Source organism: Eumetopias jubatus, unplaced genomic scaffold (assembly GCF_037043125.1).
Source record: "Eumetopias jubatus isolate StellerSeaLion01/CBP00866 unplaced genomic scaffold, mEumJub1_p1.0 scaffold_8, whole genome shotgun sequence".
NCBI lineage: Eukaryota > Metazoa > Chordata > Mammalia > Carnivora > Otariidae > Eumetopias > Eumetopias jubatus.
Window position 1 is genome coordinate 137805851 of NW_028274814.1, and position 27337 is coordinate 137833187.

The following is a 27337-nucleotide window of genomic DNA, read 5'->3' on the forward strand; positions in this document are numbered from 1 at the left end:
AGGAGGTTGGGCTGGTCTGTGTGCTCACCGGCCCTGGGCACCGTCAGCATCCTCAAGGAAGAATCAATCTCTATGGTTTTCATGGGCATTATTTCCTGGACATGGGCAGGGCTGAGCATCTTTTCGGCACCCCTGGGTGCTGGGTTCCAGCTTCTGTCAAAAGGCTCTGGACCATGGGTGCATTTCGAGGGACCAGATACATGTCCTTTAGGGGACTGGACAGGCTGATGTGCTGTGCGGGGTCTGCCCAGAGCCCCTGAGTGAGGCCCCCGAGTGAGGCAGGCCCAGGGTCCTCACCTCATAAGAGAGCCCATGTTCCCACTCCCCAGCTCAATGCTTTCTTGCTGCCTGCCCCCCGCCGATAATAATAGTCCCTAAATTCTAATCACACTTCAAGTTCAGAAAGCATTTTCTCGAGCTGTATGCCTTTCCAGCTCCCCTGGACACCGCAACACCCAGGCTTGGGCGGCTCTAGGCCAACAGCCCCCGTGGGCAGACCATGCCTGTGTCACCCTGCTGCACCTGCCATGCCTGCTCTAGGCCTGGCACAGATCCGCAACCCAGAGGATCATCCTGATGGTAGGGGCTAGGGGGGATGGGAAGGAGTTGCCGTCTGGGGCCACCTCTCCAAGCAGGCCTGGCAGACGCCACTGCTGAGGCCAAGTCCACCTTGAGGCCAGGGAGGCTGCTGTGGTCTCTAACGGGCACAAGAGCCACTGGTGGCAACCAAGGCAGATGGGGCTGCCTCCTCCCGCATGACAGAGGCACACCTGCCCCTTCCTGCAGCCCCTGGAGGGTAGCCAGAGGCAGAAACTTGATATGGTCGCACATGGGCTCACTTTTCTTTCACCTCTTCCTCACTCTTCCCCAAAAGATTATACCTCCTCACTGGGTCTTCGTCAGGCCCCCAGGGCCTCAGCGGGGCGGGGAGGGGTGCCCCTCTCCCCTCCTCACCCCTGCACTCCCTCCATCCCAGAGGCAACTCAGTATCCATGACCATCTCCAATACCAGCTCTGTGTTTTCAGAAATTTTATCTCCCTAAAGCCTCTAAGATGTGCTCTGTTTACAGGGTTTGAGTTTTCAAAATATACCTCTTAGCAATTTGCAGTTTTAGAAACTTCAGGTGAAATTCACATAACATAAAAATAACTATTTTAAAGTGAACAATTCATCGGCATTCAATACGCTCACAAAGTCGGGCAACCCCCACACCCATCTAGCTCCAAAACATTCTCCTCTCCCCACAAGAAGCACTTGGCTTTTTTCTGCAGGATGCTGTCAGGTCTGGGGCCCCCACCGGAAGTCAGGGAACTCCTGCCTCACCCCACATCCAAGGTCAAAGTCACTGACAACATGGTGTGGAGGGTAAACTTGTCAAGATGTGGGCACACGGTCCTGGCGTCTCCGAAGTCTACACCCAGCACCTTCCCAGTGTTCCCACACGCCACCACGCGTTGGCAAATGTAACCACGGGCATCTTCTGCAACCCGGGTCCAGCCTGGGACACTGCACAGGCCCTGCTCTCAGGGAGAGAGCCCACAGTGAACCCCAAGGGAATGGGGCACACGGGGTTGGGCCACGATAAAATCGTGTAGAGAGAGGAGTAGGGTATGAAGGAGTCCGCTGCTCTTGTTACCGATGGTGCCAAAGCAAAGCAGCCTGGAAGGTTCCGGTTCCCCAAAAGTCAGGCCCACTGCCCCCCACAAACACTTTACACAACGCAAGTGGGCCTGGCACACATGGCTCTTTGAAGTGACTAATTAGCTGCGACTCAAGACGTACGGACGATGGGGCCGAGGTCCCGTGTCTCCAGGGAGCCGAGTCCCTTCACAAGGGTAAAGCGCCCTCCCAGTCTAACCCGGGACCAGGAAGCAACAACTGTCACCCTGCACTGTCACCCAGAGTCATCAGCACAGCTAATTACCACTAATTGTAATATCGTTTCTGTCTTGCTGCTAATACATTTAGACTTGCTAATCAAATCAAACCATTCCACCTTGCCGTGCTGCTTCCAAATAAACATTTCTGCAAAGCGAGAAATAAATAAATAACTCCCAAGCTTTGTTCTCTCTTCTCTGCAGCCGCTGTCTGCAGCGACATGGGGTGGGATGGGGGGGTCCATTTATTTGTCTCTGGGACCCAAGGCATAGAGGAAATCTGATGAGGAACTGGCCCTTATGACCCAAAGCTTCCAAAGAGGCAGGGAGAGAGAGGGCTAAGAGATACCCAGGGGCTGGGAGAGAAGGAGGGGAGGAAGTGAGCAGGAGCAGAGGGAGCAAGGGAGGTAAGACACTGTCCTAACAGCCTGCACGATCTGTGAAGCCCCTTTCCTCTGTCACCTCTACCCTCTAAGGGATGCTGTCTCCTGTGGCCCCTGGCTGGGACCCCCTCAGACCTCTGAGTTCCCCCTTTAACCCACCAAGACAGGGTGTCCTGACGTGTCTCCAGACCTGGCTATGAGCTTGTTGTAGAGGGCAGGGGCCCCATGCACTTGGTCTGTTTTCCCAGCGCTTGCCCAAGGTCAGGCACACAGCAGGTGCTCGGGAAACTCCACCCGCCTCCCCAGTAAACACTTGAACAAACAACAACAGCTAGGTTAGTGTTACTCTCCTGTCTGCAGATGAGGAAACCAAGAAGGTAAGAGACACTAAGTAAGATGCCCAGCATCTATAATCAGCAGAGTAGTACCTAAGAACCAGTCCTGGGTAGGCCTGGCCCTGCACCTGTGCTCCTTCAGGAAGTGGGACAGGGGAGGTGGCACTGGATCCTCTGTGGCCCTAAACAATAGCCACCCAGGGATCAATAAGGAACTGTGAAGGGCTACAGGGCTCTGTGCTCAAGGACACACTGGAGTGATTCTGAGAACTCTGGAATGGAAACCGACAAAAGGTTGACGGTGAACGCAAGCTAACATAAATGCACCTGTTACTATAGCAATGCTGCTATACCCACCCCTACACATCCCCTCCGCTGCTGAGAAAGGGGCTTATGTTACCCTGGGGGCAGGGTGGGCAAGAGAATCACAGAGCTGGGGCCCCCGGTGGCTCCTTCTGCCTTGGCCATGGCCGACGCCCAATGACCCCGCCAGCCTCCCAAGGCCAGCAGTGTGCTAGCGTGGAAGGTTCACGCCTGGCCTCGATCAAGTCGCTTCCCCACCCTCAGCACCAGAGTTTTCGTCCAGAGGAGGGGATCTCTGCCTGGCTGGCCCCCTGGCCATGTGTTTTTATCAGCTTCCGTTTATCTCATGGCACAAGTAAGCGAGTGAATGAACCAACAATATGACCCCAACAACTGCTGTGTGGGTTAAAATTTCCAGGGCTGGTCAGGGGCAGGGAGAGCGGGGAGGACAGAAGGCTGAGACTAAGCACTGACCATAGCCTCTGAGCAGGCACCTGCTCGCTGTCACCTTCCACCAGCCATCTGTGAGGCCAACATTAGTAAGCCCATTTCACAGATGTGGAACTGGAGGCATGGAAAGTCAGCCAACTACTATAAAGACGAGGCAGGGCCGCCAGCCGGGACTGGGTGAACCCAGACCTGGGGATAGGCAGCTGAGGTGCTCCTCCGGCAAATCCCCCCCCCACCCGGCACCTCGTGGCCACTGCTTCTGCCTGAGCACTATCCACGTGGCTCACAGACATAACTAAAAAATGAGAAGCACATTCCGCATCAAATGAGGCTGTCGATTTTAATTAATTTCAGACTTTGTGTGTTTCTGGCAATTATTTGTAACAAGGTTTACAGAGGGCATTTAAAATTAATTGTGATTTTTATCTAGAAATCAATGCTTATTTTTTAAGTAGCTCATTAGGGCTGAGTATGTATTATAGCAGCATCAGGCCCCGTGTCAGGAAGGAGGCACCTGGGGCTAAGAGGAAAAGTCAGCAAGGGAAGACTTCTAACCTGTGATGACGAGATCAAAGCCAGCAGAATTATGAAATGAAGCTCTAGTAGATAAAACAAAATCTGATTTGGATTGAGCAAAGGCAAAGGCACCTAAAATGGGAAAAGAGAGCCTCTCAGCCTCAGCCGGTGGCTCTCAGGAAGTCCAGCTGTCCAAGTCACTTGGCATAGGCAGCTCCCCGACTGGGGCAGAGCCTGCGGCGGCAGCACAGGACACGGCAGAGGGGCCCCGCGGGGAGACTGGAGTGAAGACTGAAGGGAGCGGCCGCCAGCAGACAAAGCTACAAGAGCTGGGGTGTGTGATGTGGGACCCCAGCCTCTCCCCAACACCACGCCAAGGGCCAGGTAACGGAGGCTGCGTCATTGATCCTTTGCACTTTCTGTGTTTGTTTTTTAAGTAAATTTTTAAGGAAAGAGGTTTTAAATCCATCCTAAGAAAGGTGAGTGCAAGCGGAAGTGTCTAAATACCAATGACATAAAATATAAGGGAAAACAGTCTAACATCGCAAACCATTCTCACCGACAGTCCTCTTTCCTCCTCTACCCCTTTACGTAAAATTGAGTGCAATCCTCTAGTTATAATAAAACCATGAATAGTTGCACAGGCTTCGATAGCTTATAAAGATATGGCTACTTCCATTTTATAAGCAGGGAAACTGAGGTTCAGGAAGTTTCCATACCTTATTCAAGACTGCAAGGTGAGTACTCTGGGGAGCCAGGGCTGGGCCCCACTTCCATGCCCCAATCTCCTCAACCTTTCCCTGGCGGTAGCAAGGCAGGACACCCATCACCACTATCATCTTGACAAAAATCCCCATCACCCCCCATCACCACTCTCATCAACATTATCAGAATAGTCACCACCATCGTCTTCATCATTTTCATCACCACCACATCACCGCTATTACAGAAATCACCATCATCATTACCGTACCATCACCACCATCACCTTCATCGTTACTGTACCGTCACCACCATCATGATCACGACCACCACCATCACCATCACCACCACCACCATCATCACCATCATCACCATCACCACCGCTACCATCACCATGATCATCACCACCACCACCATGCTCACTACCACCACCATCGTCATCACCATCACCACCACCACTACCATCGCTATGATCATCACCACCATCACCATCATCACCATCACCACCAACACCACCACCACCATCACCACCATTATCACCATCATCACCATCACCACCACCACTACCATCACCATGATCATCACCACCACCACCATGATCACTATCACCACCATCACCACCACCACCATCACCATCACCATTATCACAACAGTCACCATCATCATCTTCATCATTCTCATCACCAGGTTGTCACCACCACATTACAGAATCACCAGCAAAATTACTATACTATCACCACATCACCATGATCACCACCATCACCACCACCACCTTCAACACCATCACCTTCGTTACCACCACCACCATCACCACCTTCATCACCACCATCAATTTCATCATCAGCACCACCATCACCATGATCACAGTCATCTCCACCACCATCACCACCACTACCACCATCATCATCACCATCACTGTCATCACCATGATCATAATTATCATCATCATCACCACCATTATTATATCATCACTATCATCACCATCACCACGACCACCAGCATCACGAGCATCACCACCATCATCATCACTACCACCACTATCCTCATCCTCATCATCACCACCACCACCATCACTATCATCACCACCATCACCATTACCACCACCAGCATCACCACCAGCATCACAAAAGAGGAAAAGGACTGAAGAAGCATGCTGTCCACACCTTTCCATTTGTCAGGTGGCCAGGGGAAGGGTTATCCTCACTCAGAGGCCTGGTTCTCACACTTCAGGGGCTCCAGAATCTTGTAGAGGGGCATGTCACACACACACTTCTGGGCTTAGTGGTGGACCTTCTGGTTCCACAAGTATGGAGGAGCACCGAGGACCTGCTGGCAGATGGAGTTCCCAGGAGATTCAGATGCAGACAGACGGTCAAGGGGCCAGGATTTAGGGGACCCTGAACAAAGGTCCAATCAGGGCCTGAGTTTTTGCAAAGTTTGAAAATACTGTAGTGGAGAGGAAAGGGTCATCCGAGAGTTAAAAAACCCTATATTAAGTATGAGAAGTAGCAATTATGTCAGTGAATGACATGTATGCTTATTTTTATTTAAATCTCTCTCCATAATCCATCAATGAAATTTGTAAGGTGGTAGGATTGCTTATCTTGTTGTTTTTCATTTAAAGTTTTAATTCTCAAGGGGTGCCTGGCTGGCTCAGTCGGTGGAATGTGCAACTCTTGATCTCGGGGTTGTGGGTTCGGGCCCCACGTTGGGTGTAGAGAAGACTTAATAACTAAATCTTTTTTTAAAAAGTTGTAGCTTTCAAGAAAGATCACATATTATTTTCTATTCTTGGGACTTCCTTCCAGAGCCTCAGCGTTACCCACTGGCAGCCAACAGAACCACAGGCTTGATCAGAAGAGGGAAAGACAGGGCGCCTGGGTGGCTCAGATGGTTGAGCATCTGCCTTCAGCTCAGGTCATGATCCCAGGGTCCTGGGATCGAGTCCTGCATTGGGCTCCCTGTTCCTTGGGAGCCTGCTTCTCCCTCTGCCTCTCGCTCTCTGTCTCTCATGAATAAATAAATAAAATCTTCAAAAAAAAAAAAGAAGAAGAGGGACAGATAGCTCACCTGGAGACCTACTAAGTGACACCAGGTGTCCCGAAAGTAACTGCAAAACCACAGAATAGACTTGCCCTGGAAAATGCTATCTGAGCCTCAGTCTTTAAAAATAATACGGCAACGTTTCATGTTTTATGTCATCTTGTTCTTGACTCTGGGGGGGGGGTTCCCCGGGAGGGCCTACAAGGCGCATGAGGGACTTTGTTGCTTGGCTGTTGACTTCAGTCATGTTGGAACTATTTCCAAAGCTTTTTGTTTCCACTTTCCACACACACAGCATGATGTCTGTAGGGACGCACTGTAACAGCAAAAACATTTCTATCCCGTTTACAGTCTATAAGGCACATCTGCATCCACTACACACTGATTAAAATTTCACTGTTGTGCACCAACGTGTCAGACACAGATAACGCCCCTCACGGTCTTGATTTTACTGAGGAGTCTGATCGGCCCCAGAGAAGCAAAGCCAAGACAGGCCGCACCGGCCCCGATGCCAGCAGTATTTCCCGCAGTGTGTGGTGGGGACAAGATTTCTCCACTGGGGCTTGTGGTGATGACAGGTCGGGTAGCTCAGAAAACACTCCCACCCGTGCGGTAGTAGCTCCATCATGCCTGACGTCACCCTCGGCATCCCCAGGGACCCTGTACCACCATCCTCACCATCCCTGGTATCAGCATGGCCATCACCATCCTCACCACCACCCCCACCACCACCGTGACCCTCAGTACCACCCCTGTGATCTGATCCAAATGAATGAATCCAGAGGTGCCTTCCTCGAGGGTGGGGAGATGATCTTGACCTTGGGGGATGAGCAGGATCTTGCTACAGAGAAAAGGGCAATCCACAGATATTTTGTGTGTCTGAGACATGGTCAACAGCTCCGTGTGGGCAGATGAGGCTGAAGATGTGATCTGAGGTCAGACAACGACAGGCTTGTCATCAAAGAATTTCTGAATCTTCTTCCTCAAGTCATTGGCCTCCACACTGTGTTCCCTGGAGTCCCAGGTGGCCCCCACGGGCCAGCAGCCCTGCGGCAGGGGCAGAGGGCAGTCCAGCCCCAGCCCCGCTCCGGGCAGAGCAGCCCCTCCAGGGACTCGCACCCATGTGAGCTCTGGAGCTCTGTCGTGGGCCGTGAATGGAGGCTTCAGGATGGCCAATGCCTTGCTCAAGGTCACAAGACTTACACAGGTCAGAGATGGGATCTGAGGGTTGAACCCATGGAGAGTTGTTCAGGGTCAGGGTCCAGAGCCAGAAGTGTCCCCGTCCTCCGATCGCCCAGAGCACCAACGGCTGCCGTCTCTGGCTGCCACACCAAGCCCCAGGCTGCTCCACCGCTGTTATTGGGGTGACACGGAGCTCCTGGAGGGCAGTTAGCTCATAATTCCACGGAGCACCACCCCCAGCACCACATCGCCCATCGGTCCACGGGTCACAAAGGTCTCCCCCAGGGGGTGGATGGAGGGATGGAAGAACGGGATCAGGAGGCACTGGAACCGATTCAGGGGGCCCCAGATCCGAACGAAAAACCAAACCCTCCGTGTCAAATCCCTCCTTTCCTCCTCCAACAGCATATGCATGACAATACTGAGCCAGGGGTTGTCGTGGGAGGGGTCAGCCCTCTACAAGTGCCTTTTGGCTCAGCCACTGGGGGACTTGGTGTACCTAGTGGGGACAGGGCAGCGAGAGTGCCCGCCAGCCAAGTGATCTCGAGTCCGGGGCTGCATGCCACGTCCTTCTACCCCCAGGTCTCTGGGAGCCACACAGCCTGGGGAAAGGGGAGACCTGGGTGCAAATCTGAGCACCGCCATCTAGAAGGTGGGTGACTGGGGAAAGTCACTGACCTCTCGGGGCTCAGTTTCTTCATCTGTAAAATGGGGATACGAGTGCCTGCTGGGGCAAGTAGATGCTTCTGGAATCCTGGCGCTGCCCCTCACTCACCATGGGCCTCAGGCAGGTCACTTATCTCTCTAGCCCTTAGTTTCCTCATCTGCAAAATGGGGAGAATCACATCGTGATGCTTCCCAAAGAGAACTGAGCGCTCCGTTCCTGGAGCTGCCACGGTAAGCGGGAGGCTGAAGCACAGTGCCTGTGACAAGCGGACGCAGACGCTGACGGAGCACATCCTCTTGCTGTCTGTCTCCCCCTCGGAGGCTGTGTCTTGTTTACAGCCACAGGCCGCCCTCTGCCACGTGGTCAGTACCCAGAGAACTGGGAGGGATGGATTGGGGGGAGGAAGGGGTGTCAAAGGCCATACAAGCACCTACAGGGGGGAAGAAGACTTTTAGGGACGATGACCATGACACCAACCCCCAGCCACCTCCTCCTCCACAGGCCGGTCACACGGCCCAGCCAGAGCACACGAAGGAACAGGTGAATACCAACGGAATGGCAGATGTTTACTGTAGGCCCCAGATGAAAAACTTAATTAAAGAAGACCTTAAAATGCTCGCAGCCCCTGGGTTGCAGAAGGATTCCTTTACAAACTGCAGAGAGCTGCGTCCCCTGCCGGCCAGGCCAGCCTAGCCTGGTCACTGTGCACCACCCTGCCTCCCACAGCAGCCCCCTAGTAATCCCAGAGCCGCCCGCACAAAACAGGGCCCAGGGCAGTGGGGTGTCACGGAGCCACTGCCTGAAGGACACACGGGTTACACCTGGCCTGACGGGCGAGCCGGATTTGGGAGCTGGGAGAGCACACGTATGCACGGGCACAGGACGCAAGCTGGGGAAGGCTTCCATAGGGGCAAGACATGGACCCAGGTCTGCGGGCTCCAGAGGCCGCTCTCTTGCAGCCCCTCCCACTGCCTCTTATCCTAGGCCCTGCAGCTCACAGGGGTACTGGGAAGCAGGTGTGCAGAGGGGCCACGTGAGCAGGAGCCTGTCTGGCGGCCAGCTGCCCAACTGGCCGGGACAACACCCCTGTCCCCTGTGCTGTACCCTCAGGGTTTCTCCACTGGCAAAGGGGGGTCACGTGGCATGCTCTGGCCAATGGAACGGCGGCAAGAGTGACACGGGACACAGCCCAAGGGCTGGAGGCCCCAAAAGGTAAGTGCTGAGCAAGAGCAGAGACCTGGGGCCTGACCAACAGAGCCTCACAAGCTCCAAGCCTCCCCGGGGCACAGCCCATGCCGCTCAGGGCAGGCGGAACTGTGTGGGGAACGCAGTGGGTCTTTCCATTGCAGCATGAAAGAGCAGCCCCTTCTGGACCCGCTTTGTGAGGGGACAATTCCGGATTCTGTTTACCTACCAACTAGCCACTGACACACGCCAGCCCTGCAGAATCTTCCGAGGCAGTGTACAGTAACAACAGGCGGTGAAATAAAAGGAGCAGAATGGTGGTCCATGGCGGCCTCTCTCTTCGCTTCTTTGTGCCTTCAGGCGGCAGGAGCTGGAGCACGACAGGGCTCCCTGCCGAACCCTGGCCTGGGGGACTGACCCGGGGAGGGAGCCCCTCGGCATGGTCTTAGGGGCCGCCAGACCTGAGCCCCCCAGCTGGCGCACGGGAGCCGGGGAGACGGCCACCCCACGGCCTCTCGCACCAGCCATGCCTTCGAGTCCTGCTCCACCGTGGGCAGCAGCAGAGCAAGGGTGATGATTGACCGTGTCCCCCGCTGAGCCCCAGAAGCCTCGGAAGGCACAGGGATCGTTGTCGAGTGGAACCTGCACACGAGGAATGAAGCCTCTGCATAGGGAGGCATGGCAGGGTTCCAGGGTTCTCCCCCAGCTCCGTCTGAGCCCGACCCTGGGCCGCTCACCACACCTCCTACTGAAGGGCTCCTGTGTCACTTCCTGTTCCTGTAAACAGGGATCACAGCTTTGTTCCAAGGAGTGACACGGCACTACGGCGTGGAAGACGGCTGGCATACAGTAGGCGCAAAATAAGTGGTGGTGGTGGGGATGGGGAAGACAGTGGACACTCCAGCCCACCCACGTGGCCCCAGCAGCCCCATGCGCAGCCCTCCGAGTCCCCCGATTTCCCCTCGTGCTTCCATTTCGCTCTTGCAATGACCCTGCGAAGTGCACAGTGACCTCTCATCTCCACTTTACAGATGCAGAGAATGACGCAGAAAGATCAAAGCCTGACCCAGCAGGGCCCTGGGGACACAGCGGGGACTCCAGTTCCTCACTCAGTCCCACGGGAACCCCCTTCCGCCCGCCACTCCCTGAGATGCCGAGGAGCACGGGGCATCAGGTCCAGGGGAGACCCGTGTGAACCCCAAATGCCACACACAGGTGCAGCGTCCCCAGCCCCTGGGATGGCTGGCAGGCAGCGTGACACACAGACATGCAGGTGCTTGAGCTCGCACCCGGGGACCAACTGAGTTCACGCTGCAGCTCCAGAGCTAAGCCCGTGGATGAGTAACTGCCCCTCCAAGCCTCGGTTTCCTCGCCTGGCAGATGGGAGCGAGAGCAGGAGTCAAGGTCGTTGGAAGCGGTCCGGGTAGCAGGGGGCCTGTCACAGGGCAATATGGCTCCACCCTCCGGCCTGTGACTACAGCTCTAGAGCAGACCAGAGAGGATATGGCCTCCCGGTCATCCAGGAGAGCCGACCACAGCCACGGGACAGCAAGCCCAAACCAACACACGGCAATTTGCAGTTTACAGATGGGCTTCCACATAGTGAACTTCATCCCCACCATGGGCCTTGGAGGCAGCGTCCTTCCTCACAGCCATTACACAGATGTGAAAGTTGAGGCCCGTGGAGACATGTGCCTGGAACAAAATCCCTAAAGCTCCTGGGAGGTAGGAGCCCAGAGGAGGAGAGCCTTGGACTCCAGCCAGCGCCCTCCGCCTTCCTACAAGACAAGTGGGAGCTTCCGTGCCGCCCAGCAGGCGCGCGTTCCTGCTCACTGTCTACCGTGTTCTAGAGCACCTCTCCCTGCTACTGAATGAGAACCAATCAGGGCAAAACCACCAGCTGGCTGGTTTTCATGTCAAACCCTTCACTTCTGGTGAGCCACCAGCTATAATAAATGACACACCCCAGGTTTTCTGGGGATGGTCCTGATGTCCAGTATTCACACCAACTGCTGGGTAACACATCGAGAAAATACGGCCACCCTCTTGCTCATGATGGAGCATGGTTTCGGCAGCTCCTCTCTCAGGGCAAACGCAGAGGGGGCCCAAGGCATTCCTGGCATTGGGCTATAGCATCAAGAGGCCACCATCAATTCTGATCCCCCAACCCTCAGTGTGATTACCTTCAACTGGCAGGTGCACTGGGTTGAATGGTCTCCCCCAAACTCACGTCCACCCAACATCTCGGAGTGTGACCTTATGTGGAACTAGGAGGTTTGCAGATGTGATCAGTTAAGCTGAGGTCACACCGGGTTAGGGCAGGCCCTAAATCCAACAACTGGGGTCCTCATGGGAAGAGGAGAGGACAGAGACACGGGGGCAATGGCCATGTGGAGCCAGAGGCAGAGACTGGAGAGAGGCAGCCACAAACCCAGGAGCACCAGGAGTCCCCAGGAGCTGGAAGAGGCAGGAAGGATCCTCCTCTAGAGCCTCAGGAGGGAGCATGGCCTTGCCCACACCCTGATTTCAGACTGCTGGCTCCAGACCGGGAGAGAGTGACTTTATGTCGTTGTGAGCCCCCCGGTTTGCGGTCATCTGCCCCAAGGCACTCATGCAACCGCCACCAAAGTTAAGCTCGGAGAAGGTCAGTGCCCGGCTGAGCTCCCGGGGCTTCCGAGCAGCGGAGCCAGGCCCAGCGCCCCAGTCGTCCTTCCGCTCCTGCAATGCCCTCCCCACCATGTCCACTTTATCCAGAACCCTCCTCCATCCCCGCTTACAGGCTGCTGATTACCATGAAAGATTTGCAAACGTCCCCACTTCCACCACATCCAAATTAGTCATTACAGGAAAGAAATCCAGATAAAAATACCCAAACCCAGGGAGCGCCCGGGAGAGAATCAGCACATCCACGAGCAGCCCACAGCGCCAGCATCTGGACTCACGGGCAGCCCAGCTGTGGGAGGGCCGCCCACCTTCCCGGCCTGGGCCAGGGTCCCCTCTGTGCCAGCTCCAGCCAGCCTGCAAGGTCCCCACTCCTGGCGCCGTGTCTGCCTTTTTCACCAACCAAACAAAGCAGGAGAGATGCACACAGAGCCTTGGGAAAGCGGGTCGGTACATTCTTCCCGCCGTTGCCCAAGAGCGCCCGGCGCGGGGGCAGCGGGGGAGGGGACAAGTTACTGTGCGCGCGTCCAGCTGCATCAGGATGTAATAAAATGTGTTGCTAAGATACAAGTACCAAAGAAGTTCATTAAAGGACACTTTAAACCAAGCTGCCAGACTCTTCTCCCTTTAAAGGCTACTTATTTGGTCCTATCCGTCGTGTTTAGAATTAGATCAACAATATGAGAGCGGTGGTCCCCATTCGAGCCCACTCAGCAGAACTTGTTAATAACATAACTTCAACAAGGCGCCGACTTCGGCCAGGGTGGCTGCAGGCCCATTTTATTTACAGAAATATCTTTGAGCTCCACTTACTTACCTAAATGAGAGCTGAGTGCTCCTGAAGAACCTCAACGGCCCTCCAGCCAGGTGATCGACCGCTTTCCCCTGACAGGGGCTGCAGGGAGGGGGTTGTCTCTAGAGCCCAGAACCACCAACTCTCAGGGCTCGCTCTCAGATGCTCGTGTCTTAGCACCTGAAGGTTATAGAAGCTGAGCACTCAGTCCGCGGATGCCACGCAAGACGGTGACTGGGGGCGATGGAGGATATTACTAGATCACGGACCCAGTGCAACGGAGCTGTGTAGGGGCACTGGCCCAGAGGAGGGACACCAGCCCGCCTCAGCTAGGCCTGGATGATGAAGAGGAAGGAAGCGGGACTCGGGGAGGAAACTTGGAAAGGCGATCAGAGGACGCACCGCGGAGGACACAGCTTGGATCTGGCTGCAGCGGCGTCCCCCTGGGCCAGCAGCACTTAGAAAAGGCCTTAATGCATGCACTACCCACATCCACACCTCACGAGATCTCACAGATGCAGCACTTTCTGGTTTCTCCTGAAGTATCAAAGGAGCAGGCTGCATGGGGCCCAGGCCACGGGGTGACGGGTGACGGGTGACGCCAGACCATGCTGCCCCCACCCCACTGCGGGGCATGGTCTCTCCAGAGGGCCCGGCCCTCAGCAGGACCACGCACTGGCCCACGGGGTCAAAGTCTGTGATTCTGCATTAGTGAGCGCATCTCAGATTGTAATTAGGCAGTTACACAATCCTTGATGAGCCTTAGCATTTCTGAACAGGATCTCAGTGTAGGGAGAACGAGCCTGGCCTCCCATCCAATTGCCGTTGGTTGCTGCTTCCCCTTGGCTGCTTAGATGCTGGTTTGGTGGACAAAGGACTCAGAACAACCAGTTCTATCCCGGGACAGCTCATCAGGGAATTTCTCCAGACTTGGGAGTTAAAATTGTCCATCCAGTAGCTTCCAGCCTCTATTCAAAATTCTGGCCCATGGAAGGGCTGCTCCCTCTTATACATTATAGCCAGTTGACGATTTAAGGGCAGGGGTCAGACATGCTGGAGAGGACAGCCCCCACACCCCACCCTGTCCCATCAGCTCCCCGACCTCCCTCACATTCACTTGTCACTCTCTCCCAACCACACTGGCCTCCACTGGAAATGCCAGGCGCACCCCATCTCAGGGTCTTTGCACAGGCTGTTACCTCTGGATGGAACACTCTTCCTGCAGAGAGCCACAAGGCTCACTCCTCCAGCTTCCGCAGGCCTTTGCTCCACAACTGCCTTCTCAAGGAAGGGCTTACGTCACAGACAGCTCTGTCACCCCGTTCCCTTCCAGCCGCCTCCCCACGCTTAACACCCCAGGTCCCCCAGGCCCCGGCTCCTGCTTTAGATGCAGGCCATAGGTGGTTCCTCGCAACCTCCCTGTGACGTGCCCACCAGCTGGTGCTGCAGCCGTGGCCGCGTTCAGGACCCCTCCGATCTCTGCCCACGATGATGCCCGCAACGGTTGTGTCACCTCTCCCGTCAAGCCAGGACGAGCCCCTGGAGGGGCCTTCTTGAGCACGTGTCCCCTTGGCGGTGGCAGCTGGGAGGAGGCTGGCGACGTGGGCAAAGAAAACTCTGCATTCAGTGGGGCTGTCAAACGGTAGTTTAAGAAATAATTCTGGCATTTATCTGGGGTGCGTTTATTACCACTGAGACGAGACGCATTAATCACAGAGAAGAGTTGGTATCACTGATTGTAGGAAATGCTGCTTGTCACTTTGTAACCTGCATCTCACGTTAAATTCTGGATCACAGTCTCTAATATGTATATATATTTTAATTGCATTTTCAAGTTCATTTACATGTGCAGATTGGCTTTCCGCCTGAATGACATCAAAGAGAAACACATCTCCCTCTCTCTCTCTCTCCTCTGCCCCATCCCTGCCTGTTTCTCTTTTGTGGGGCAAAAAGCCTCTCCCCACTTGGATTACAGCATCACCCAGGGGCAGCCTGCTGGCACCCCCCCCAGGGAGACCCCAATGGACCACTCCCAACCGGTGTTTCAAGTAACTTTTTGCTGCTTCCACGCAAGAGATGAAAAGGCAGTCACGATTTCCCCTAAAGATGACTGCTCCCCTCATATTACAATCTCTTAGCACCCTTTCCTTTTAGGAGGGTGACTCTCCCCACACAAGCCCACAGTCAGTCTCTGAAGGCAGGAGTGCACGCGGGCAGGCTGGGTCACAAACACCGCTGCAGGGACTCTTTCTGAAACAGCTTTTTGAAACTTACCTGCACCTAGAGAGCTGCAATCTGGTTCAGCAAGTCTCATAAAATGGGAAATTCCGGAATGTGCTGGGTCCTGCCAATGTTGCCGGTCCCCTATTTGTGCCGATCAGGGGGTCAACTGCTCTTAAAGTCTAAGGATGGCTCTGAAACCCACCCCCCGACCAGGTGTTGCCCGGGGTCTATTCTTGGCGGTCCTGTTGTCACAGAGGACATCCTGTGCAAGACCCCAGCACATAACACAGCGAACCCCCACCAGGATGCTTCCCAAAAAAACCCTCCGATGAACGAAATTTAACTATTTGAACAAAAACGACAGGCAGTTCTTGCACAACTGCGGTGTGTGATCAGGAAGACTGGTGTCCCCCAGGGCTCCATTCTGGTCCCTGGGTGCCATCCCCATCCCCCACGCAGGGCCTCAGTTTCATGGGGAGACATGGGGGCTTGGCAGAGGTGCCCCACAACACTCCCCCACCCCGTGGCTCTCCCATCTTGTGCTTTGAGCCGTGAGGCCAAGTCTGGGGGGACACCCACCCTCAATTTCCACCAAATCTCAAATTCATGACTCAGTCCCAGCAGGGGCCACACCAATCCGTGGACACAACAGCAACGCAGGGGTTTCTGTCCCAACTGAAAGCCATCCACTTCTCCATGGCAGTAACATCTTTGGGTGCTGCCAGCTTTCTGCGTCGCCCACTATGGCTGATAAAGTGATTCTGTGAACTGCTCCCTCTAACCCCACTGCCCTGCTGCATGCTGAGAATGACGCCAGGTACTTGGGACGCGCATCCTCACTAATCCTCAGGGCAACCTGGCCTGGGAAACAGCATTATCCCCACTTTGAGATAAGGATCCAGCCACCTGCCCCTCCTATTGTAAGTACTTGGAGGCTGAGGAGCCATTCAGCCTTGGACAAAAAACAACCCCGAAAATCCCCCGAGGAAGCACTTCTTTCTGCTGTGTTTTAACACGACCAACACAGGTGCCAAGCAAAAAGGAAAAAAAAGTAAAGCGCGGCCCAGCTGAGACCGCACAGGATGCCCGCTGTTGGCAGTTGGAGGCTGAAACCAGAACGGAGCTGGATCAGCAATTTCTCACCGCGCTCTGGAAACTGCTACCACAGAACAATAAGTAACCACCAAAAAAAAAAAAAAAAAATCTTAAGGAAGCATGTTTGTTCCTTTGGAAAACAGAGGCCATTTCAAAATGAGAAGATGCCTCCACACTGCAGTGTGAAAAAACACTGAAAACAAGAAGAATCCCAGTAGCAGAGCCAGAGGGGGCCAAGGTAGGGCCAGCAAAGCAGAGGGTGGAGGGCACGGACCCAGGGGCTCTTCACCTGCGGGTGGGGAGGAGAGTGTGCTTTGGGGACAGTCCGAATCTCAGCTTCCATGCTGCAGAGACCCCTCCCTGCACCCAGCCTGCCGCCCACTCCCCACCTTGGTGCCCTATGCAGAGACTGGATGCAGACCCAGGGTCTCCGCCAAAGTTCTATGACCTCGTACTCCAAAGTAAAGGTCCCAACTCATCATCACGGACCAGCTACCTCGAACTCACCAGGGCTTGTCTCTGACACGCTAACTCCACTTAACTTCGATCTTAATGCATGTCCTGGACCCTTTTCTAACTCGTGGCATGAAGTGCTATCGTCCCCGCCCCCCCGCCCCCCTGCCCCCACACATACTCCAGCGGAGGGGCGAGGACCATGAGGCCTGGAACTGGATCAGAGCCCCTCCACTCACTGCTTGTGTCCTGTCAACAAGCCCTTTGATCTCGCTGGGCTTCAGCCCGTCCTCAATAAAATAAAAATTAGGAGCAGGCCTTCTCCAAAGGGCTATGTGAACAGTGAATGGGTTGGTCCAAGGGAGCCCGAGGAGGGGCTTGACTCAGGCTCGCCTCGAACAAGAAAGCTGGGGCTGAGGACGGAGAATCAGAAGATGACCACCAGGTCCCACCTGCTGAGGACCCGGGGCTTAATGCATCGTCCTGTTGAACCCTCCGAACGCCTCTCTCATGTCATTTCTTGAGCACTTACCGCGTGCCACCCTCTGCTACTTGATTTGCAAGGGGCTGTGATTCCCATTTTCAGCCACTGAACGTGGGACAGACACAGGATGGCACTGGGTCTCCAACTCCTCCAGGCATAAAGCCTGCGCTTAACCTCTTTGTTACGTGCCTCTCGGAGACAGAAGTTAAAGCCTTCTTGGCGGCCCTCTTCTGGTAGGGAAATCAAATCCAGAGTCCTACTTCCTTAAACAGTGTACCTTCCAAACAGCGGAGCCATGCTGCACCCTCCTCCGGAAACCTGCCTCTTCCCCCCCGAAGGGCCCCCATGTCTGGGGTAAGGGCCTCCTCGAGTCCCCTGTGTGTCACTGTGCCAAAACGCTGCTCGGCGGCAAGAGTCCATGCGGCCAGGGAAGGTAGGCGCTTGCTCGGGCCCAGCAGCCAGCTCCAGCGGGCGACCAGGCAGCGGCGTGTTTAGTGTGGGCTCATCCAAGTGATGTGAAAACGGCAGCACGCCCGTGACTCGCTTCCAGGACAGACAAAGGTGTCGGAGGAAAAACTTGCTAAATCACAGGGCTAATCATCATAGCCAGCAGCTCTAATGAGGCATCGTGGGATTACCAAAGTTATTATCAGAGTCATCTCATTGAAAAAATTCGAAGCTAATTGAAATCAATCGTACAGCTCTGTCAGCAGCTGTTTTAAGACGCTAAATATCAAAGCGAACCTTGGACTGGCTGGAGAAGAAGGTTGTACCACGAGCCACGGGGCAACAGGACGCCCTCACTTGGAAAAGAACGTGGGGAAGAGTCCTGAGCAGCAATGCAAACAAAGGTGGTGGCACCCCAGGCGCAGGGCGGGGCTCAGCAGGTGTCTTCTGTGGTCACAGATGCAGGGACCACAATTCCCTTCAATCAACCCCTTCGCTTCCTGGTTGAGATAGGTCTTATTACAACAACCCGCTTTACGGATAGGAAGCTCAAGGCAGCAAAATGACTTGTCCAAGGCTACCCAGCCAGACGTGGGGAGCTAGGATATGAACTGCAGTGTGTGACTTTAGGGTCTCTGCTCTTGAGGCTACATCATGTTTGACTCTACAATGCGGGGGGGCCCATCAGAGATGAGGCAGTGGCTACAACAGAAGGCACCGTCTCAGTGGTCCCAAGCTGTCTGACCTTGGGAAGCTGCCCTTCTCTGATCTGTCCAGCAGGAAAGATTCCCCTGCCCAGCCTGCCCCCAAGTCATGGGATTATCCTGACAATCAAATAAAAAGACAGCATCAAAGAGGTGATGGAACAGACAGACCCGTCGAAGAGTATGGTGCTGTAGACAGCCGAGGCATGCGTCTCTGTGCAATTTGTCTCTCTGCTCCTCTACAGCTGGAAGCGTCACCTCCTTGGAGCAATCCCCCAAGCACCCCATCAGATCACACCCTCCCACCTGCTGCCCAAGTGAGCCCAGTGGTTGAACATCTCATGCAGACGCCTCACTGAGCTTCAAGGGATAGGAAACGGTGGATACACCTGTCTCCCCAGCTATATGTGAAAATGTTTGCAGAGACTGGTGAAAGCATTTTGTAAGTGTAAAAAGCCTTATAAAATGAGACGTCACTGTTGCTAACAGCACACCACCCGCCATCACCTCCATATCCTCAGTACTTGTATTCGGTGGATGCTCATTCAATGCTTGTGGAATTCAACCAAGTTCTCCCCAAGACAGATGTGCACAACAGGATGTCAAGTGTAAAAAGCAAGCTGAGACCTGGTATGCTTAGTGCCTGCACTGCGCATGTTTATCCGTGTTACAGGTGTTTGTGTGTGCACAGAACATGCCCTGCTCTCATCCCCAAGCAAGGATGGGGCGGAAAGAAGGGGGCTTGTGTTTTCGGACCTTCAGATTCGTACTGTGAGTTTTTTTCCGAGCAAGCATGTGTTGCTTTTACAATAAAAACTTCTTTTGGAAGCAGAATTCTTCTTTATCTCCTCATTGTTAATAGAAATAATAAAAAGAACATTGATCACCGTCTTCCTTAGTTAAGATTTTACTTCAGAAGAATGGTAATTATTTTCTTAGTTCAAAAACAAATCCTCTCATTTTCAGTACATAATCCTGAAAAGTTATTAACTGACTTATATTACGTACGTATTACATGCACTTCATATATATATTTATTGGTCCATATTGACACGTGTTACTTATTTCATTTATCATATACTTTATAGCCAAAATAAAAGCAAATACAGACATAACTGATAAATACGTGTATATGTATACGTACGTACACACACCTATATTTTTTTAAACCAACTGACCAGAGTTGCTAACTAGGTTTCTAGAAGCGCCACCCCTCAGCTCTAAGCTCTGGTGAAGGTAGGAGGAAGAAGATCACCAAGTGGTGCCCCTGTCCTCACAGCCTGTTAGTTCTGGTCACCCAGGGCTACGGGGCCAGCAGCCTCCCAGCCTCCTCCCCCATGTCATGCACAGGTCCCATTGTCTGTACGAGAGCCTCCCTAGGCAGGGGACAAACGTCTAAAGAGCTCATCTGGCCTGGCTGGGCCAAGCAGGGAGGGAGTTCAGGCCTCCTTTCCTCTCCTCCCTTCCCACCTTGCTCCCGGCACCATTCCTGCCCCTTCTTGATCTGTGAGCACTTTCCAAGCCTATGGTGTAAAATCCAGGCCCTTGATCCAGGCGAGTGATGCCTTCCTTGCTCTGGCCCCAGCTCGCCTTCTCTGATGTCCCTCTTCTGCTCTCTCCCATGGTCTTTCTGCCACAAAGCTCACAGCACCTGCAGGTTTCTTCAGGCCATTGTCCCTTAGCGGGCTTGGCCACCAGCTTCTCCCGTCCACAACCCCAGGTGTCCTCGAGGACCCCTACCCCAACGCCCTCCAGGAAGCTATCCTCAGTCTCCGGGCCAGGAACAATGCTGGTGTTCCCACAGTGTGATTTTCCCAGCACTTTTCTGGGATTTTCTGGAAACATGGTTATCTATGCCTTGATCTTTGGTGAGGTTTCCAAGGGCAGGGAGCTGTGGGTCTTACTCATTTCTATGTCTGCTCATTTCGAACATACGAGAACCTGCCATTTACCACATGCCTACTGTAGGCTAGGGATTTGGCGAGGACCGTTCGGTAAATCACTGCTAATCCTCATGCCCATCTTGCGACAAGGTCATCCACTCGCTCAACAAATGTGCATTCAGTCCCTACAAAGCACTGCCTTGAGAATACAGGGGCAGAGGTAAAGTAGACGGAGCCACCACCCTTCACAGAGCTTACAGTCTAGCACAAAGCAGACAGGAAAAGATCCAAGAGAGACAATAGCCAGCACTCTCTAGATGCAAGGAAATGCTCGGGGTGCCTCAGAGAAGCTGCTGGAAGCAACCAGAGAGACAGCGCTGCCATGTGCAGGAGGGAGATGGAGAGTGCCCTGAGTGGAGACCAAGCAGAACCAAGCAGAGAGTGCCCTGAAGCGGAGACCAAGCAGGGCAAGCAGAACATACCAGAAGGGGCAAGAGGAGATGCAGTATGTTATTCGTGTGGCCAAGAGACGGAAACAACCCAAATGCCCATCAACTGGTGAAGAGCCAAGCAAACTGTGGTCCACCCGTACAACGGAGTATTATTCAGACACAAAAAGGAATGAAGGGCCACCACCGGTTACCACTGGGATGAGCCTCGAAAACGTTATGCTCCGTGAAAGAAGCTGGTCATAAACAGCGCACATCGTGTAATTCCATTCACAGGAAAGCCAAAATAGGCAACTCGCTAGGGACAGAGGGCAGATCAGTGGTTGCTTAGGGCTGGACGGGGGTGGGCAGCGAGTGAGAGCCAGGGGCGTTCTTTTTGAGGGCTGAAAATGTTCTAAAATTGACGGTGGTGACAGTTGCAAATCTCTGTGAATATACACAAAAAACCCATTTAATTGTGCATTCGAAACAGATGAATGATAGGATAGGTGAATCGTACTTCAACAAAGCTGTTTTGGGTTTTGTTGGTGGTGGGGTTTTTTTGTTTGTTTGTTTTTACAGGGGGTGCAGTGAGGAGGCTACTGCAATCTTCTAACTAAGAGGTGATGGAGGAGGGGCCCTCCTGGTGGAGGGGGTTGGGAAGAGGAAGAGGGACTCCAGGAACAGGGTTCAGGTGAGTGTGGGAGGGACATGGGCTGCTGGGGGGTAAGGGTGGTGGTGGGCCAAGCCAGGCCTGGGGGTTGCTGTCCTAGTGGATGGAACGTGGAACTTTGGGGATGGAACGTGGAACTTTGGGACACTTTTCTCTTTAGCACATAATGATGCTATTAGAAGCATGACAACTTCCACTCAAAGCCAGGAAGGTGAAAATTTACCCTCCTGGATAGGGACAGACTTGAAGGAAAGCTCGGAAAATGGCATGTCCTTTTACCAAAGGACTGCAAACAATCGGGAGCTTTCGGAATAAAACCCAGCCTGCAATTTCGTTTGGTGGATACTTACAAGGCGAAGTCCCTCTGGTGTCCACCACGGCTAGTGAATCACAGTGAAGACATGATTCAGCGCCCGGGTGCGTGCCACATACATAATACCTTTCAAGAAGACATATTTTTATTGCTGCACTTAAGGACAGCCCCTCGGAATCCAGAGTCCATCAAATCGATGGATTGAGCGGCACAAAAGTCCCCAAGTTCACCTCCGGGGGGTCTCTCTCTCACAAGGCCACACCAGCCCGGGCTGCAGTTACCACAGAAGGCTCTTCTCCCTCTGTGGTGAAGCTGAACTTCATGAAGTTCAGGTCTGGAAATGCCCACTACACGTGACACCTAAATGTTGTGCTGAGAACTCCAAAGCGGGAAGGTAAAAAACAACAACAACAAAAAACCAGTATTTATGATGGGTCTGTTATTTACACGGAAGTGCTTGTTGCTTGACAATTCAGATAAAAATGTTACTGCCTCTCTGCATGTGCTGCAAATTCATGGCGTAAAACCATTGGAGCAACTAATGGAGTCTTCACACATCATATGTCATTAAAGACGAGGGGTCCGTCCTCCACTGGAATTCAAAACCTGGCAGCCAGGCGCGGCCACACCTGGGAATGCAGCCTGGCCAAAATTCAGCTCTGACCAACTCCCCCCACCTCCTTTTTTTTTTTTTAAAGGAAAAAACATGAACTCCGTTTTCAAACAGCGAGGTCCTATGGTAGCTGGTTTCCTGTTTATCCCCTAGTCCACCAAAGGTGGGAGACACACCGGAGAGTTATACAGGATTTGTATCTCTCTACTTCTGACCGACAACCAACCTATTTACTTCTGTGAGTCCTTGATAAACATCTTTAAACACCTGTCCATGTTTCTAGAAATCACTGAAAAAATTCCAGTGTCAAGGGTGTGAATGGGAAATTGATGGCTGGGCACCAAAAGATATTACTCAGCTGCTATTGTATTTCTAACAGATGTGGATAATGGGGTCATCCGTTCGCTTTACTATCTAGTTCATCATCCACGTATGCACTTTTAATTGAAACTTAACCTTTACATCCCACATTCCAGGCAGGAGCAGCACAAAAACACATCTCCGGAAGTGTAAATGGTATGAATTTCTTCCCGAGCAAATCTATAAATGAGCACTACCTTTAATTTTATGTTAAGTCAAAAACAAACTCTAAAATACTGGCCTTCTCATACCTGCTCCCACATTTCTGCTACTCCCGGGCAGGTTCCGAGGTGACCAAGCAGAGCCCCTGCTGCTCCTCTTCCAGACCCTGGGTGCAGCCCAGAATCACCTCCAAAGAGCCTGTTCATGGACCTTTCCCCCGCCGAGCTGCCAATCACCACCAAACTCTCCCAAGGAGGGAGAGAGGAGTAAATGTTAAGTCTACCCAACTCATTTCATAGGTGACCTCTGAAAGATTTCACCGCGGAGCTCGGGAGAGACAAGGCAGCTTTATTAGCATGCTGCACCACGGCTCGGCCCCCTCCCCTCCCTCTTTTATGAGCCCTTGTTATATAAAATGCCACAAAGGGAAAAAGAAAAACAACAGACAGTTCCAAACACAAGTTCCGATGGCCAGGCCCAAGGCTGGCTGCTTACCATATGTTATATTTAGTCATTTAAAAGAGAAACATTTTTAAAAGGCCAGAGAACAAAAGTTTTCCTTGTTTCCTTTCTTTCTGAACACACACTCAACACACACAAAAAGATGGAGGTACATTCCATTCGCAAGCATCTTTCCTTCCCCTAGTTCAAATTTAAAGGCAAAGACAGCCTGGAGTAGGAAAGCTCCTTCCCCGAAGCTGCACGGGAGCCTCCAAACACAATTTCAAATGTTTCTCTCAGCCTCATCGAAATTCCGGCATGACAGATAATAAATAGCTACTCATTTACTATCATCATAAAATTTTAAACAGCCTTGAAACAGTTGCTACAACACAGAAGAAATGATCAAACCCAAGCTCTGAAAAGCCACTCCAAATAGTAAAACTATTGCCATGTAGAAGCACACATAAAGACATTGTTGCAATAAAAGCTGCGGATTACTGGATTCTCTCCCTCTCCCTCCCTCCCTCCCTCTCTTAAATCTTCCACTCAGAGCATAAGAGTCAACAACTTGTCGTTCTACCCAGTGAAAAAGGGCTTAGCATCCCTCTTAGCTATCACACTGTACCGGATTTGGTGATGGGGTTTTTTTTCTAAAAAAAAAAATAATAATAATAATAAAGTATCTGGTTTGATTCTACACAGCGATTAAACATCTTTGTGCTCAGCGAAGGGTCTTCCAACCCCTCCCCCTCCAAAAATGGCATCAAAGCAATCAAAATGGTAATGCCGGGCCTGGGTCCCCTCCCCCCGCGAACTCCCCGACTTCGCCGGGGCCGCGCGCCGGACCCCCCTCCGGCGGGAATGGAAGCTTCCACGCCTGGACGGGGGCGCGGGCCGGGCGGGCGCGCGCGGCCGGGGTGGGGGGGCCGCGGCACCGACAGAAAGGGGTTAATGCATTCGTCCCAACCCTCCCGTCCAGCCGGGCGCCCCCGACCAGGCGCGGACCCGCGGGGACAGCCATCTTTCTTTCCGCAGTCCCCGGCCCCCTCCTCTTCCGCACGCCCCCTCCCACCACTTTTCAACTTTAAAGACTCGAAATTTACACCCGGCCTCCGAGTTCTCCCGCTCCGCTGTCGCCGCCACCCCCGCCGATCTCGTCCCTGTCTCTCCCTCCACCGAAAACCCCTCCGGGGAGGGGGCATCGGATCCGCGGCCCGGAGTTGGGGGAGGACGGAGGGGGCCACCGCGGCGGCCGCGGCGGGGGCGGGGGTGGGGGCGGTGCTGTCCAAGTTTGGTGCTGACGGCGGCGGCCGGCATTCCGAAGGAAGCGCGATCGATGGCCAGGGGGCGCGGCGGGGCGGGGGCGGGCCCGCGGAGGGGAGGGGCCGCGGGGAGGGGCGCCGGCGCCCCCGCCCCCGCCAGCCTCGGAGCCCCGGGAGCGCCATTGGCTGCGCCGCTCAAAGTTCTCGGCTCCGGGCGGCGCGGGGAAGGGGCGGGAGCGCGTGTGCGGGGAGCGGGGCGCGCAGGGGGAGGAGCGGAGGGGGAGGGGCGCGAGCGGCGGGGAGGGAGGGGGCGGGGGCGCGCAGCCGGCCGCGCTCTGGCGGCGGCATCTGTTCGTGGTGCTGAAACCCCGATCGCTGAGCTCAGCGCAACTAAGTCACAATGGACAACTTTTCCTCCCCGGAGGGGTCGGGAGGGGGGTCGGTGGCCGTGCCCCCCACCGCGAGGCGCTCGTCGGGTGTCCCAATCCACGCCTGCAGGCCAGAGACCAAAGTTGGGGCAGAACTGGGGGGTCCTGGGGGCGCCTTTCTTTTGTTCCCCGGGAGCTGGCGTCAGGTTCCGAGAATAAAAAGTGATGCTGGAGAAGTGGAGGGGAGGGGGGAGCCCAGAGGAACGATTCTTTAAATCAGATTTGCAATGGAATCCAGAAATCGCTTCCAAGGAGTTTGGTGTCCAGGCCCGAAATACCGCCCCCCGCCACCCCTACCCTCACACCGCCGTGAAGTGGGGGACACCGAGCCGGTAGAAATTGCCACATTCCAAAAACATGTCCACCAACTCAAAATGGACGCCGGGCTGCTCGCCGCCTTTTGAGCGCAGCTTCTCTCTTTCGGCCACTGCGGGAGCCTTGCTCTCCCCCCTCGGCCTCCAAGAACCCGGCTCTTTCTTTCCAGAAAAAGGGGGGGCGGGTAACTTTGAGGGCTGCAGACAGACTCCTTTGGGAGTCTGAGCGTGCGGCGCCGAGGCCGGCACTTTTTAGGGTGCTGCCAAAGTGCCGGGCGACCCCTCCTCCCCACCGCGGGCGGAGTTGGGGGGCGCAGGCTCCAGCTCGCTTACTTGTTTGTCGTTGAGCGCGGCGATCCGCGGCTGCCTTTCGTGGAGCTGCTTCTTGAGGTCGCCGTTCTGCGGAAACACGGAGGAGCAGGCTCAGGCCGGCCGCCCCGGGGGGTCGAGTGCGCCCGGGGCCCCGCGGGCCGCACCCCCCCACCCGGCAGCCCGCGGGCCGGGCTGTCCGCAGCGCGCCCCAAGTTCCCCGGGCTGCGTCCCGCACGCGCGGCGGCCGGGCAGTGCCGCGCGGGGCCGCTTACCTGTGGCTGCCGCCTCATCGGGGCAGCTCGCGGGGCGGGGCGGGGGCCGCGGCCACCCGGCGGCGCGCCCCGAGCCGTGCAAGTTTGCAGGCAGGGGTGAGTGTGCGAGTGAGTGTGAGTGTGACTGTGTGCCGGGGGAGGGGGGAGGAACAAAGAGCCAAGTAAACACGGCGAGTCCGTGTCGAGCAAAGCTCATAAATATTCAAGTCGCGTCCTAATCTCCCCAACACACACACGCGCACGCCGCAATTCCGCTCGGGCTCCGGCCGCCACGCCGCTGCTAGCCCGAGCAACAATCGCCAAAACTACTTTTGCAAACTGTGCAGGGTTGCACGCGGGTGGGGGCCGGGTGGGGGTCGTTCCACACTCTCACACAAACACCCCGGGGCAGAATCACGAAGGGGCCCCCTCCTGGCACCCTCAGTCCTGCAGACCCTGCGTGGAGAAAAAGAAGATGCGGGGCTCAGGTCCCGCGGGCTCCGGACCCCACCCCCCCAAACTGTGCAAGACTGCAAGAGAGGAGGGCGGCGGAGGAGCCCGGGGGCGGGGGGCCGGGCACGTAAAAACTCCCCCCAGCCCCGGGGCAGGCTCGAGGAGGAGCCCTTTTCGGGCACCTTCAGCCGTGCAGACCCTGCCACGACGAGGAACGGGACGCTGGGCTCGGGTCCCTGAAGCCCCCCCCCAACCCCCCCACTCCTGGCCCGGGGCCCCGGGTCGCCTACCTGGTGGCGCGCGAGTTCCACGGCGAGCGCCTCGGGCCGGCTCTGCAGCTCCATCCCGGCAACTTGGGCAGCACTTTGCGCTCACTTTGGCCCCGGCTCCCGGGAAGTTGCGCGACTCCACGGGGGCGGGAGCGGGCGGGGGCGGACCGGGCCTCCGGGGAGGGAGGGGGCACGGGAGCCCCCTCCCCCAAGGACAAACGGGAGAGAGGGAGGGGGCGTCTGGCGAGGGGGAAGAAAGGCGGCTGGGCGCCGCGGCGCCAAGCCCGCGGCCGCTCCAACTCCTCAGGCTGCCCGGCAAGTTGCGCCGGGTCCCCGGGCCGCCCGCGCTGGCCGGCGCATGGCCCCCAGGCGCCGGGAGCCCCGCGCAGCCCCGCGCAGCCCGCGCGCGTCCGCCCCGCCGCCACCGCCGCCCGCGTGAGCCGCCGGCCGGCAGGGACTATATTTTCTCCGGCGCGCGCCTGGATCTCGTTGGGCCTCGGCAAAGTTGTGCCTCGGCACGATGCTAATTCGGCAGTGCCCGGATGGAGCGGGCCGGGGCGGCGGGGGGCGGTGCCGGAGCCTGCCGCCCGCCCCGCCCCCGCCCCGCCCGCGCGTGCGCACTGCAGCCCCGCCGCGGCCCGGTACCCCGACCCGAGAACAAAAGTGGC

General features: G+C 55.1%; 1 protein-coding gene across 3 annotated transcripts in view; it reads right to left on the reverse strand.

Moving 5' to 3' along the window:
- PHF21B (PHD finger protein 21B) overlaps positions 1-26744 on the reverse strand; it is an 87300-nt gene extending 60556 nt beyond the window's left edge. For 2 of the 3 annotated variants that reach the window (XM_028115716.2, XM_028115715.2), the window contains exons 1-2: positions 26691-26744; positions 25718-25783 (exon numbers count right to left, since the gene is read on the reverse strand). In XM_028115716.2, the coding sequence (XP_027971517.1) occupies positions 25718-25783; positions 26691-26744 (120 nt within the window). Of the gene's footprint in view, positions 1-25717; positions 25784-25968; positions 25987-26690 lie in introns of those variants that run through there. The other variant, XM_028115717.1, reaches the window with a different exon arrangement.
- Positions 26745-27337: the final 593 nt, after the last annotated feature.